The sequence below is a fragment of the Amblyomma mixtum genome, chromosome 2 (genome assembly GCF_055824585.1).
Source record: "Amblyomma mixtum isolate Tamu chromosome 2, ASM5582458v1, whole genome shotgun sequence".
In the NCBI taxonomy this organism is placed as follows: Eukaryota; Metazoa; Arthropoda; class Arachnida; order Ixodida; family Ixodidae; genus Amblyomma; species Amblyomma mixtum.
Window position 1 is genome coordinate 68,685,783 of NC_143013.1, and position 14,547 is coordinate 68,700,329.

Sequence of the window (14,547 nt, forward strand, 5' to 3'; positions counted from 1 at the left end):
GTTTAATGCTTCTGCGGCCGCACAGGTCGTTGTCCTATTGAGTACATGCATGCAGATACTGCTGCAAAACACTCACATGCACATCGCATGCATTTCTTTACAACCTGTTAATGGTGCTTATGAAAGCTCAAATATTTTCTACTGGTTTGTTACACACAGAAAGGCGACAAAAATAAATACACTCAAAGGTTGACTATCTATCATGCTGGCGTGCAATCGTTTCGAAAGATACCGCGATATAATTGTTATAACGCACGCATGGCAACGTGTTCATACTACACAAATTTCACAATTACGCCAGTCTCACATATAAAATTGTGGTACGCTCCACGCTCGGTATGCGGACATGGAAATGCTCGAGGTCTCGGTTGTAATTAATCAGTTTCACTCTGAGCGTGTGGAGTCACTTTAAGTGACTGTCTCGCATGGACTGCAAGGGACAACCACCCAGCACAGCAGCCATAAAGTAAATGCTTTATTCCGATATGGTCCACTAAAACTGCGCTACTTAGAGTGAAGTTCAACAGTAGCAGAAAGACGGCGTGTAATAATGGACCGACGGTAAGCGCCGATCCCCTCGCACGGCTGTGCAGTGCATAATAAACAGTAGCAGTATGTAGGAGTTAAAGTCTTTTTTTTTTCATTCCTAATTCAGCCTCGGGCGCTCCTTTTACTAATGGCCGCACACCTTGACTTACGAGCTATGGGGTCTCCACACAGAGCACAGCAACTGAAAGCACAAAGTGACGGTTTCGGTGTCTGAACAGCTTCTTCATGCGGCTGTGTTGTACACTTACCCTCGCAGATATTCCAAGATCGAAACCTTTCTATATTGGCTACCTAGCGCTGGCGAACTTGTTTGTTGCGTTCGCCGTTCGGAAAGGGTGCATGGTGAACGGGTGCCAACATTGGCATTAACTCTTTAACCTTTAACTCTCTGTCGCAACAAAACACACTCGACATACACCTGCAATATTTCCACTACTGCATCGAGGCGTACACGCTGGTGACTTACAAGGCCAGTAATGGCGCCATGTTCAGAACGCGCATGTGGCGCCATCTGGTATAAAATGGAACAACTGTGCACTGTAAGCAGTCTATAAGCAGCGCAGTTAAGATTTGAGGTACAAGGTATGCTAGCTTGTACGCCTCTGGAGACCAGGAAGCACAACTTTCTGCCTGCCAGCTTTCTCATTTAGCTTGCATTTTTTTTCTCACAATATAAATTCCTTCTAAAAGCACAGCTCCGAGTACTACCATTTACACGCTAATTACTGGCAAATGAACTGTTCCTGTTGAGACAAAAGCAGAGATCGACTAAGTGACTTTTCACCTTACAGGATTGCCACGTTAAACGACCAAGAAATGTCAGTAATTCATTCGTGAAATATATTCACCGAAGAAAAAAAAGCATTCTGAAATAAACACTGCAAAGGTCCACCAAATTTTTTCACAGTGAAAACCGAGAAGTCTACCCTCTAACTATCGAACAGAAGTGTAAGCTAACAGTGCACGAAGGCTCTTTCCACACCCCATACGGGCTAATAGTGAGCAGAGCATAGATAAAGGACACACACAGGCTGCAAGCACATTTTTGAAGTCATTTTTATTTTACAAGTTTTCCATACATTTTGTACAACTTCATCCCCACAATAAAGAAAAACTTGACCAAGCCCTGGAATACTCTGGACACAGAAGTACAAAAACTCTGCATTGCAGACAAAGCTGTCCTTTCAGCCCTCCCAGTTCTCGCCTCTCGCAGAAAAAAAAAAAAAAAGATTCTAAAAAAAAAAAATAAACATGACAGTCAAGTCCTGTGGCCATCCTCACTTTGGATTTTTGGCGTAAGTACCATTGTGCTTTTGTTCTTGCCACCGTGCGCGGCACTCTAGGAATGAATGGAGACGAGAGCGAGCGAACATGGAGAAAAAAAAAAAAGACAAAGCGTGACAGGGGCCAACGATGGCTGCCCGAAGGCAGGATGAAGAATATAAAAGAAAAAAAAAGCAGCTCCCTTCTATAACTGTACTCCCCTGTGCCCTCCAAATGCAAAAACTATGGCAGACTCTCCTAGAGAGCAAAATTTAAGCACAGGAGGACCCTAAAACAAGTCGTCCGCTCCCCCACATCATTCGAGAAGAAAAAAAAAACTCAACATTACTAGCTTTGTGGCAATGATTGGTTTGACTAGTAAATACAACACGTTGCAAGTAAACAGTAGGAATTTATTTACCGGGGGGGGGACAGAGTTACCTAAAACAAAGTAAAACAAAGGACTGCTCAAAATGCCAAGCACCAACCTCTACCGCAAAGAAACAAAAAAAAAATTACACAGCCGCCATTCTCTTGGAGCTTCTTCAAAAGAGTGCCATGAACCCCGAGGGATCAGTTTTCTTCATGGGGGGAAAAGAGAGAATTCTCACCTGTACATTTATTTGCAGCTCATTCTCATTTTGTTGGACATTTACATCGTATAAAGCTCGGGCACACACGCATACACGCACACACACACACACGCATGTCATACCATATCAAATGACGAGAGAGGAAAAAAAAACGAGAAAAACAGGATGATGTTGCTGCTTGCTGCACTCGCAAAAAAGAGACCCTACACACAGAATCATCAGATCGACAACACGAGCCAGTCCGTTTGTACGTCTGTCCGTCCCAGGCCAAGTGGGACCCACAGCCTGCCACCACCCCCCTTCTTCCACTGAGCGGCTGCCCCCTCCTTCCCCTGGGGGAGAGCTGTGTGTGCGCACGGTGCCGGGCAGGCAGCGGAGAGGGCGGGGGACAACGAGAGGGGGGGAGGTGGGCGAGAGAGCAGCACGTCTGTACAAGTTTTTTTTTTTTTTATCATCACAAACGGGAGAGGGTGCTCCCCTCGGGCCCACAGAGTCCACGAGCTAGGGGAGGGGTGTCGTCAACCCAGGTCGGGGCCTATCTACAGCAGAGGTCGTCGAAACCATAATAAATAGCGGGGGTGTTTGGGGGGAGGGGGATCCTAGGAGGGCGGCTGCTGGGAGCACTCGAAGAGCACATCGGCCAGGATGGCGGCCACGCCCTGGTCCAGGATCTGGGACATGACCAGGGCGAGCAGGCGCGGCTGCAGCTGCAGGAACAGCGGCCGGTTGTCGGGCACCCGGGCGAGGCAGCGCAGGGTGGCGGCCGCGCGGCGCACCATGTCCAGCGTGGTGCCCATCAGCTCGGGGTTGTCGCGCAGTGCGGCCACGCCCTGCGAGTTGGCCACCTGGAGGGCGCTCTGCTCGGCCTGCTCGACGAAGGCCAGCAGGTGGGCCAGGCAGGGCCCCTGCAGGGCCACGGCGCGGGCCGCCCCGCTGCCCGCCGGCGCCACGTTGGAGAGCAGCACCAGGGCCAGCTCGCGCAGCACCTGGTCCTGGCCGCGGCCCAGCCACCGGGCCAGCTGGCCCAGCAGGGCCTCGGTGCGGCTCCAGGGCGGCGTGGCCAGCAGCAGGTCCACGTTGGACTCCTGCACCGACAGCTTGCACAGGGCCTCGAGGGCCAGCCGCTGGGGGCTCAGCGTGCTGTGCGGCAGCGGGTCCCGCGCGCACGCCGACCCGCACGTCGCCCAGTGCAGCAGCCCATCCAGCAGGGGCAGCGAGATCTCCTCGGGGAAGGGCGCCAGGGCCAGCTGCCCCGCCATGTTGGCCAGGCAGACCAGCGTGTTCTCGCGCAGCGCCTGCAGCCAGTCCCACCACCACTCGCGCTCCGCCACCAGCGAGCTGCAGTGGTCTTCAGGCAGGCCCTCCTCTGGCCGGGGTGCGCTCCGCCGCGGCGAGTGCCAGTGCCGCAGCAGCAGCAGCCGCCCCAGCAGCACCAGCAGACCCGCGTGTTTGGACATTTCCGCGTCGTTGCCCGGCACAAACGACAAGTTACGCAGTATCGTGGAGATGCACACACACCGGCGGCCCAGTGCCTCGCGGGCCTCAGACACCACACACAGCGAAGGTTCGTCTCGACAGTACGCCTCCTCCTCCAGCGCCTCCGGGTGAGGCCGCTTGCGCGGCCGCTCCTCCCGCAGGCGCGGAAACACCTTCTCCTCGGTCCGACACTCACTAGTATCACTTTCTTTGCTGAGCACCACCTCCTCACTCTCACTGGTCTCGACAGCCTCCGTAGCCTCGGGCTTCTCCTCCGGCTTGGTCTCCTGGACTGCCTCCTCCTTTGTGTCCGGCTTGTCCTCCTCAACCTTCCTGGAAGCTTCCTCCTTCTCTTCCTCTCGTTTCCTGTCATTCGGGGGCCGTTCCTCCTTGACCTCCTGCTTGATATGGTCCACCCTGCCAGCGTCTAGCTTTATCTTGGATCGGATGTCCTCGATCAGCACCACGGGATCTCTCCTGCAGTTAGCTGCCTTCTGCATCGCTAGCAGCTCCGACAGCTTCGAGTGGCACTCGCCCTGATTAATCACCACCTTCAGCGGCTGGGGATTGGCCTTGGGCTCAACATTCTTCTTCGAGGGTGTCATGAGACGCACAAAACGCACGTTGTTCGTGTCGCTCTCAAAGCACGTTTGGATGTGCGCCGTGATCTCTCCGCCACCTAGCTGCCAATGCTCGGGTGAAGCTGTAAAGCCCTCATGCACATCCCAGCGCTTCTCCCCATCAACGACATGCAACGAACCTTCATCATCGGGCCGAGAACGCACTGTCTTGCCGCACCGTGTCCTCCAGGTGAAACTGGGCCCCGAAAGCACGGATGTGCGATCGCAGATGTCTATCTGAGTAGGCACGATGAGGCCCTCGAGTGGGTCTTTTGCGGGGGCGTCCTGGTCCAGAAGGTACCAGGGCCGCTCCGGTTCCGGCGATGCCTCCTCCTTCTCGGCCTTGGACTCATAGCCGAGCTCTAGGTCGTCCGGGGTGTCGAAGACGAGCGACAGACACCGGCGGAAGTGCTCCATGAGTGTCTCGAGCAGGCCCGGCAGGTGGGACAGCCCAAAGTAGAGCACGGTCGAGTCGTCGTACAGCAGCACGGACAACACATCCAGGGCCCAGGTGCTCTCGGCGAGCAGGCCCGACTTGAGGCACATCATGAGGCGCCACGCCTCCAGGGGGCTCACGTCCTTGGCGTAGAGCCGCCGACGCTTGGCAGCGACGGGCAGAACCGCCTCCACACTGTCCGGCGGGAAGACCACCTCCTTGCGCGACGGTGGTGCCGACCCATAGGGGCCGCCCGGCTGCAAGCAAAGACATGGTGGGGCTCACTGTGACGCCTTCACGAGCATAGAGCAAAAAGAAGGATGCATTACAATCAGAAGCCACAACAGGGTCTGAGCACACGTGAGCACGTGCCGGAAAGAACCAATGAATGCTCGCTTCATTCATTTGCAAATCCTAACGAGATTTCAGTACTGTCTTGCTAACACATTTAAGCATAAAAAGGGTGCTCTTATTTTACAAGCCCTTGATGGTTTGGTTTAGTTCGGTTTATGGGGTTTAACGTCCCAAAGCGGCTCAGGCTATGGGGGACGCCGTAGTGGAGGGCTCCGGAAATTTGGACCACCTGGGGTTCTTTAACGTGCACTGACATCGCACAGTACACGGGCCTCTAGAATTTCACCTCCAAAGAAATTCAACCGCCGCGGCCGGGATCGAACCCGCAACTTTCGGGTCAGCAGCCGAGCACCATAACCACTGAGCCACCGCGGCGGCTACAAGCCCTTGAGAAGACAACTAGATGTGCACAAGGTGACATAGCGTGCATTATTCGCTCCATGCAACACCCACTGCCAACAGCTGTCGAAGACTGGCGCAAAGCACTCTGAGCACAAAGAGCATGGCCTGCCAAGGCACATTTTACTTGCTATGAGGAAAATCTTCGCCCAAAGCTGTAGCTTTCGCGCATCATGATCAACGCGAGATCAACACCGTGCTTTTAGAGCTAGTACATCGTGCAATAAAAGGCTGCTTTTAGTTAGCGAAATTCGTACCAGTAAACATGATCATTTTGGCGTCTATGGTGTACAGGTTTTGTAAAGACGCTGTCTTTGCTGAGCGCTAACTGGTGACAGCCTTTCACAAAGATCACACCAATGCTCTGCATGCGGGTACAGGGGTTGTAGCAGTGGCGGCCAGTTTTCGCCCGCAAAAAATGTTCCGCACCATCCAAGCCTTAGCTAGAGTCAATTTTTGGGTCAAATAAAGCACAGAGGCATTTTGCCATGAGCATTATTTGAAACCAGAAACACTGATTGAAATATGATTGATACTGCTTACGAAATGATCACAAAACATAAAACTGAGCAGGGCACAAGCCCTGCTGGCCCCTCATCGCTCCCTCTTGAAATCCTTAGAAAAGACGCCAGCGTTGCGGCTCTTCCCATCGAAGACTGAACATGTTGGCACCGGAGCCACCGGCCCTTGACGCACTGGCTTGTTTCACCAGATGGGGGAACAAGCATGTCGTCACCAGATTCTAGCTTCTCTTGTTCGCAGTAAGTAGACTGGTCACAATATAGATGACAACCACAAGGAGGACTTTCGTGGCGCGCTCTCCCCACAGTATCCCCGAGTCACCATTGGCTTTGCGAAGTTCTCATACTGGGTGGCACATTTTCGCGCATCAGCGGGGCATCAAGAATTTAGGCCTAGTGGGTCACACGATGGAAGGCGGCTTTGAACTATGGGGCATATATCAGCCAAATGTGATATGTATCGGCAAATGTGGTCCTTCCTGCGTCTATGGAGCACAGCTAGTTGGTGAGAGCCTTTCACAAAAGAAGTGGTGACGTTTCTCGCCAACAAGGGGCTCGAGTTGAGGAGTTGACTTATAAACAGCAATACACTGTAATATGCAGTTTTGTTTCTTCTTTTTAAAATGTGTCTCCAAAAATTTCTGCATAATTTGTGCACCCCCTCGTTGAAGTTTTAAGCTTAGGGCGCAAATTACGTGAGTGAATACGTTATAGTCTTATGCGCCAGTCACGGATGGTCGGTAGTACAGTAGAACCCCGCTGTTACGTTCCTCACTGCTTCGTTTTCCCGGCTGTTACGTCGTTTTCTTCGGGTCCCGGCATAGCTTCCATAGGATCCAATGTATTGGGAACCCCGCTGTTACATCGTAGCCGAGGAAACGATCTCGCATGATACGTCGCAACTGGGCTCCCCGAACCCGCCCGGGCAATGAGCGCCAACCGCCATTTTGATTTTTGACAAGTCTTGGCCAGGCTTGGCTACGGAACTGGCTGCAAGAAGCCGCACGCGAGTTGGAGAGGCCGCCACTAGATCGCTATCTGCCTCGCGAACGCCGAATGCCGCGATCTTTATCGTGGGAGGTGGTGACCAGAAGGCGCGCGGCTACGGTCGCTTATCTGTTTTCTCAGCAGACGCGGTTGTTGTTTGGTTGTTGTTGCGGCGCGCGGCTTTCTTTTCTTTTTCTCTTTCCTCTGATCTTTTAACTCTCTGCTCTTGGCAGCGGCGGTGGCTCGGCTGGAGCCAGTAGGCAGGCCCGGGCAATTTCCTTTTCATCCTTCTGTCAGTCGCAACAACATCTTTATCATGCTTTGATGGCGTGATAGCGTTGCATAAGCGGAAGGCGCTTCCCCTTGAGGAAAAGCTGGACGTAATAAACGCAGTCGACAGGCAGTCAGAGCGGCCTACGCGGAGCAGCGCGGCGAGCAGCCTATGAACATTTCAGTGCTTGACGCTGTGCACAACGTCGCTTCAGCGTGGACTGCAGTGAGCGCGTGAACTGCACAGCACTGCTGCGTGCGGTGTGGCCGCACCGCAAAGCGACGCCGACAGCAATGTGGCCTTTGCTATTGCGAAACGCGTTGTTCTTTCCAGCGAGCGAAAAGAAACTGCAATCCACCATTCTCGATTTTTTAAAGTCCTAGGGTCAATTTGCAGAAATAAATTGTTTCAAGTCAAAGCTGCTCTGTTTTCATTAATTTTCGGTGCTTTCCTCACTGTTGCGTTTTCCCGGCTGTTACGTTTTTTTTCCCCGGTCCGGTGAAAAACGTATGAACGGGGTTCTGCTGTACCAGGGTTGGTAGTCCACAGCAGTAGGAAGCAGTAGGAATGGTGCACGGAGTGGGAGTACTGAAAGTGAATAATGGTAGCAGGTCCTCTTTCATACTGGGCCACCACGTTGTAGGTCCAGTAAACTTTGATGCAGAGACCAGGTATGGGTTCACAGGCATCCACTGACCAACAAAGGTCCATAACTGAAACTTGGTTCAGCGCAAAAGACGAACACAAAGAAAGGAAACGACACACACGGAGCACTGTGTGTGTCGTTTCCTTTCTTTGTGCTCGTCTTTTGCGCTGAACCAAGTTTCAACTATGTCCCACCAACTAGCCCAGCATGAAGTTTTGTTACAACAAAGGTCCAGCAAGAGCATGGTGATCGCCGGGTAATTGCAGTGTATGCTGCAGAAGCAAAGCCCCGGGAACATGCCGTAGAGCCAAACTGAGCAGACACGCACCAGTAACGTAGGTAACAACCTGCGTGGGAGTGAGAGAGAGAGAGAACGCACCGGCATCTTTCCGGCAGGCGGGTAGGCCCGGTCCCTAGGGTAGGCGACCGCCATCTTGTGGTGTCCCATGGCATTCACCTGGGGTCCCCCTGCGCCCAGTATGGGCCCCTGGGGAGCTGGGTAGGGCTCCCCCTGTGCTGGCGGCGCTCCCCTTGACATGCCCCAGGCCCCCGTAGGGGGTGCTCCATCTCCGATTCGGGGCCCCTCCCATCGCTCAGGGGGGGCCCCCGAGTGGGGGGGGTAAGCGTTGCCTGGGTAACCGCGGTACTGACTCTCTGCTCCACCACGGCCCCAGCCTGCAGACAGAGCACCACAAAGAGAGAGACTGTCAGGGGGCAGGAGCCACAACGCCACTGCAGTGCTGACCAGAACTGTCGCAGCCTTCACAATCCTCGCGGCGTGCATGCAAATTGGCATTCAAGCACTCACTTCCGCTTAAATTGCACACAAAGCCCTGAAAGACAGGATTTTCTCAAACCAAAGTCAGCGCGGCACCTCACACCATCCACATCTGTGAAAAAAAAAAAGGAATACAAATGAAATATACTGAAGTCATTTGCATTTGGCTACACTTGTACAATTTCTCAACGTGTGACATTTCCTGTACACTTACGGAACACCCTACAACAGTGGAACCCCGATTATGCATCCCCCGTTCATGAGACGACCCGCATTTTATGACGAATTGGCGCGGGAATGGCAAATCTCCCATAGGGATAATGCATTAAAAGCCTCAGTTACACGACGGAACAATATGTACGCCTTGCTTCATATGACAGCCAGCGAGAACCGTCCGGAACGAGACGCACGCTCGTGAAGCACTTTACTGGCAGACGTGACGTCAACCAAGTTGTTTCCAGACAGAAACCAAGGTGGAGATGCCCACGCAACGTGCAACCGAGCGTGCGATGGCCTGCAATGACAGCTCTGGCAACGACTCCGCGCCTGCGACTCGTGGCCATCAGTGCGAGGCGGCTTGCCCGGCCCGTTTTTCCGCGCACTTCAACGATGAAGGCATTGGGAAGCCGCCTGGCCGAAAAGCCTGGCTGTGCACGGTCTCAGAACTAATTCTTTCAAATGAAATGGGGTGCTCTTATAACGTGCAGGGAAAGTAACTGTACTGAATTTTTGAAAGCCAGAGAGTAGCAGATACGTTTATTACGCGAATGTGTCACTTGTGCGATATTTTCGATTATACGACCACTGGATTACGTGACAGTTTCAAGCAGCCCCTTAAAATCGTATAATCAAGATTCCGCTGTACCTGAAGCACCTTGCAATGCAGCTAGCAAAGCAGCAACTCTGGTTCCCAAACCCCCCAACGGATGCTATATCTCTTGGGGGCTCAACAGAGCATAAGGTGCGCAAGTACAGTAAAATTTCAGCTCAAACCATACTCAAATCAGTGCACACACGGAGCTCAGAAGAAAATGAACCAAAGGACTCGCACCACTATTCTTTTTCTTTTGGCGACATATTTGTTAGATCACCCCAAACAAATACCCTGAGGCAGTGGAGAGGAGCTGCAAATACAAATTCACCAAGAAACACAAGCTTCTCCATCCCAGTCTTGCATAGCATGAAAAAAAAAAAGATATCTACAAAGAAGAAATTCCCAGAAAAAAAAAAAAAAGACTCAAGTGTCCATCACCACATAACAGTCCTGTTAGCAAGAAGTGGCCGGATTCTTTTCGAATTATGAAAACAGGTTTATTTTAAAACTTAAGGATACAAGAATGAGATAACCGGATTACTGATACGTAGGAGGTTCGGCGGATCTGCAGAGTTGGGAGGGCCTTGCCGACGCGTCTCGTATCGTCGGCGCCTCCCGGTCGTCTCTCTCTCATGCTGCAGCGGTGGGGCTTTTATAGCCTGAGGAACGGTGGCCGCTCCGAACTGGCCAATCCAAAGGCGGCACTCCGAAAGGACCAACCAGCGACCGCGCGGCCAACCGCTTCAAATCTTGCCGCGCGCGCTGGCGTCCGGGGAAGGAGGAAACGGCGCCTCGCTGTCTGGCCTCTTGTGACAAGTCCAGACGTGTTGGTTAAAGATACTTCTCCTAGGACTCCGCTGCCGTAAGGAGCAGCATCGTGGCTTGTCAAGGGGGAGAAAGTTAGGATGCGGGGCGCCTCGTGGTCGCTGAGCAGGAGCGTTAAATGTCGTGTGCTGGCGTGTTGGGACCGCATGGCTCGTCAGAAATGTGAATGCTGACACGGCCTTTCCAAAATTTGCGCCTGTCCTCAGGCGCACGTTGTCGACAGCAATTCTTTGGCGTGCTGGGCGTTCTCCGCCGCGTACCTTGTGGCTTGCGTCCAGCTCGTTCGAATACGCCTTCGCTTCCATCTGGGGAGACGATGCGAATTGTGCGAAGTGCCGTGTTTGTCTCGTTCGTTTCGTTTCTTGGTGCAGGGAGTCGGGCTTGTACCGTGATGCTCACCGATACCACTGCGTCGTCGTTTCCACCTGGGGACGTGATACGACTTATGCGAACTGCCGAGTTTGTCTCGTTCGTAACGTTTCTTCGTCCAGGGCGTCGGGCTCGTTGGATCGTTCCGCATCCTGCCGCGCTTTCGTCGCGGCGTTGGCTTAATGGATAGGCCAGCTCGTCTCGGCAATGGCTTCTGCATTGTAGAAACTGTAGCAGAGGCGAAAGGTGCGACTTGTTGGAGGCACGTCTCGTGGCCAACTCGTGTCGCTAGTGGCTGCTGCACCGTAGTATCCGTGGCTGGGGCGCGGGGTCCGTCGTGTCGTAGGGAGCCCGTTCCGTGGCTCGATCGCGGTGACACCGGCTGCTGCACCGAAGTGTCCGTGGCAGGGGCGCGGGGTCCGTCGTGTCGTTGGGAACCCTTTTCGTGGCCCGCTTGCGGCGGCACCGTGTGCTGCACCGAAGTGTCCGTGGCAGGGGCGCGGGGTCCGTCTAGACGTTGGGAGCCCTTTTCGTGGCCCGCTTGCGGCGACACCGTGTGCTGCACCGTAGTGTCCATGGCAGGGGCGCGGGGTCCGTCGTGTCGTTGGGAGACCTTTTCGTGGCCCGCTCGCGGCGACACCGTGTGCTGCACCGTAGTGTCCGTGGCAGGGGCGCGGGGTCCGTCGTGTCGTTGGGAGCCCGTTTCGTGGCCCGCATGCGGCGACACCGTGTGCTGCACCGTAGTGTCCGTGGCAGGCGCGCGGGGTCCGTCGTGTCGTTGGGAGCCCGTTTCGTGGCCCGCTTGCGGCGACACCGTGTGTTGCACCGTAGTGTCCGTGGCAGGGGCGCGGGGTCCGTCGTGTCGTTGGGAGCCCGTTTCGTGGCCCGCTTGCGGCGACACCGTGTGCTGCACCGTAGTGTCCGTGGCAGGGGCGCGGGGTCCGTCGTGTCGTTGGGAGCCCGTTTCGTGGCCCGCTTGCGGCGACACCGTGTGCTGCACCGTAGTGTCCGTGGCAGGGGCGCGGGGTCCGTCGTGTCGTAGGGAGCCCGTTTCGTTGCCGACCCGTGTCGACAGTGGCTGCTGGTCCGTGCTGTCACTCGTATCGTGTGACACTTGTCGTTGAGCAAGAAGCCTCCGCAGATGGTCTCTCTCTGCCAGCAGTCTTTCGAATTCCGCCCTCTCGGCTTGGCGGCGAGCGTTGTCGTCCATGATCCGCGTCACGAGGTCGTCCTTGCGGCCGCTGCACGAAAGTCCTCGGCATCGGAGCTCTTCCACCAGTTGCCGTTTCTTCAAGGTGGTCAGTGCGTTGCGTGCTGCCGATGCCAGAAGGGACAGAATGAGCGGGGACTCCAAGCTCACCGTCGGCGTTCTGCTGAGCTCCACGTTGTCGACTCGGTCTTCGTTCAGGGGTGACGCCTCTGCAGATCCTGCCGACTGCGCCATGTTAGCAAGAAGTGGCCGGATTCTTTTCGAATTATGAAAACAGGTTTATTTTAAAACTTAAGGATACAAGAATGAGATAACCGGATTACTGATACGTAGGAGGTTCGGCGGATCTGCAGAGTTGGGAGGGCCTTGCCGACGCGTCTCGTATCGTCGGCGCCTCCCGGTCGTCTCTCTCTCATGCTGCAGCGGTGGGGCTTTTATAGCCTGAGGAACGGTGGCCGCTCCGAACTGGCCAATCCAAAGGCGGCACTCCGAAAGGACCAACCAGCGACCGCGCGGCCAACCGCTTCAAATCTTGCCGCGCGCGCTGGCGTCCGGGGAAGGAGGAAACGGCGCCTCGCTGTCTGGCCTCTTGTGACAAGTCCAGACGTGTTGGTTAAAGATACTTCTCCTAGGACTCCGCTGCCGTAAGGAGCAGCATCGTGGCTTGTCAAGGGGGAGAAAGTTAGGATGCGGGGCGCCTCGTGGTCGCTGAGCAGGAGCGTTAAATGTCGTGTGCTGGCGTGTTGGGACCGCATGGCTCGTCAGAAATGTGAATGCTGACAGTCCTTATTGTAGCATTCCTAACGATTCGCACACCGATTTGAAAACAGTTTAAAATGAAGCAAATTCACCATAGTACTACGTTTGTGAAGGTCCGGCAAGTTTTTCGTGCCAACTGCAAAGTTCTATGCGATGCTGACTGAAGCTGCGCAGGCACAGAGAAAGGAGGAAAAGAAAAATATGCAATGCATACGCACACAGATCAAAAGGCTGACAAACACACAACAAGGTGTGCATGGTTTTTTTGAACGGCGTAGTGTGTCCTGCGGCAGGGTTGTCATGTCTCTTGAAGCTTAGCACTCATTAACGAGCACTGTCAGAGGGAATGCAATGACGTAGTTTGAACAATCCACAGGACACTAAATAAAAGCCTTGCTAATAACGCCCACAGCCCCTTGCTCTTCTAAGGACAGTCTCTCTGCTTGGCATCGACCGGCAGCAGCAGCCACGGGAGGCAAACATGCTTTCGATACACACGCGCTGACGGCAACATGCAAGATCTGCATTCGGTCACGCAACTGCAATACACCGATTTCACAAGCAGTTGCGCTACGCCACCGCCGCCGCGATGCACTCTGGGAGTTGTGGTACTCCGGCCGGCGGCCGCGTCGGCGCGGTGCGTGGCGCACGCGCAAGAAGCAGCCCTGTTTGCGTCGCCACACGATGTTTCTCTGCATGAATGCTAGATTTGCGGCACTGTAGACACCTGAGGGGTGTCATGAGCTTCGACAACTGTGCGAAGCAGAGGGTCCCGGATTTTCTGTTTTATAGAAGAGAAAAAGTACCCAAGACATTGCGTAGAAGCTGTTCACGAAAGGCAGGGGAAGAAGTCCTGTTCAGTGCATTTAGCCGTATTGTCCCTGTTGATCAGTGGACATTGAAAAATTTTCAAGTTCTGAAGCTCTATGAAATGTCTTCTACGCGCCGCTCAGCTTTGAGGCGGTCCCTTAAATTGTTAAAAAGAAGGCGATCGGATTTGCCTTCGTGCTGCGTCGTCAAGCCGTCCTTGCAGAGATTTCTGCCCGGTGCAAGGTTGTAAGGGAACAAGTGTGCTCAGATTTATTGTCATATTCAGGAACCCACGATGTTCTTTTGATACACATATTCACTCCTTATGTCTCGAGCTGCCATACTAGCGATAATGCTTTCTCTATTTCACAGAATGAGAAAGCGAGGCGATAAAACTGTAGAAATGTGGAATAATTCCAGCTCACTGGTCGTTGAGCATAAGTGGCATTCCAGTATCAGCCACATACCATTTATGCCGGGATATCATCCACATTTTGCCCGTTGTTTTCGAAAAAAAAGGCCATCTACTGTACTTCTACCCCCCCCCCCCCCCCCACTGTAATGCCAGCCAATGGCGCTGTGGGTATGATGATAAATAAATAAATAAATAAATACTCGTACTGCGAAAATAGCGAGAGTGAGTCGTACGGGAGACGCCCTGGCAGAAGATTATATTAACCTAAATAAAAAAGTAATTAGTGTAGCAATAATCAAAATAAAACTGTTGGTCACGAAATTAAAAACCCCTAAACCCTAATTAAGCGTACTCAAAACCTCCCCGATTGGCTTGTCTTTTTCTCATTTTGTACTGAACACAAGCATTTGTCACATCTCCATTTAGAAAAACGGCATAGCTCGCTCGAATGC

General features: G+C 53.6%; 1 protein-coding gene across 5 annotated transcripts in view; it reads right to left on the reverse strand.

Annotated features, from left to right (window-relative positions):
* Positions 1-1,587: 1,587 nt before the first annotated feature.
* LOC149359652 (trithorax group protein osa-like) overlaps positions 1,588-14,547 on the reverse strand; it is a 168,749-nt gene continuing 155,789 nt past the window's right edge. For all 5 annotated transcript variants that reach the window (XM_089571794.1, XM_089571795.1, XM_089571797.1 and 2 more), the window contains 2 exons: positions 8,495-8,790; positions 1,588-5,194 (listed from right to left, as the gene is read on the reverse strand). In XM_089571794.1, the coding sequence (XP_089427920.1) occupies positions 3,005-5,194; positions 8,495-8,790 (2,486 nt within the window). In that variant the 3' untranslated portion in view covers positions 1,588-3,004. The remainder of the gene's footprint in view (positions 5,195-8,494; positions 8,791-14,547) is intronic.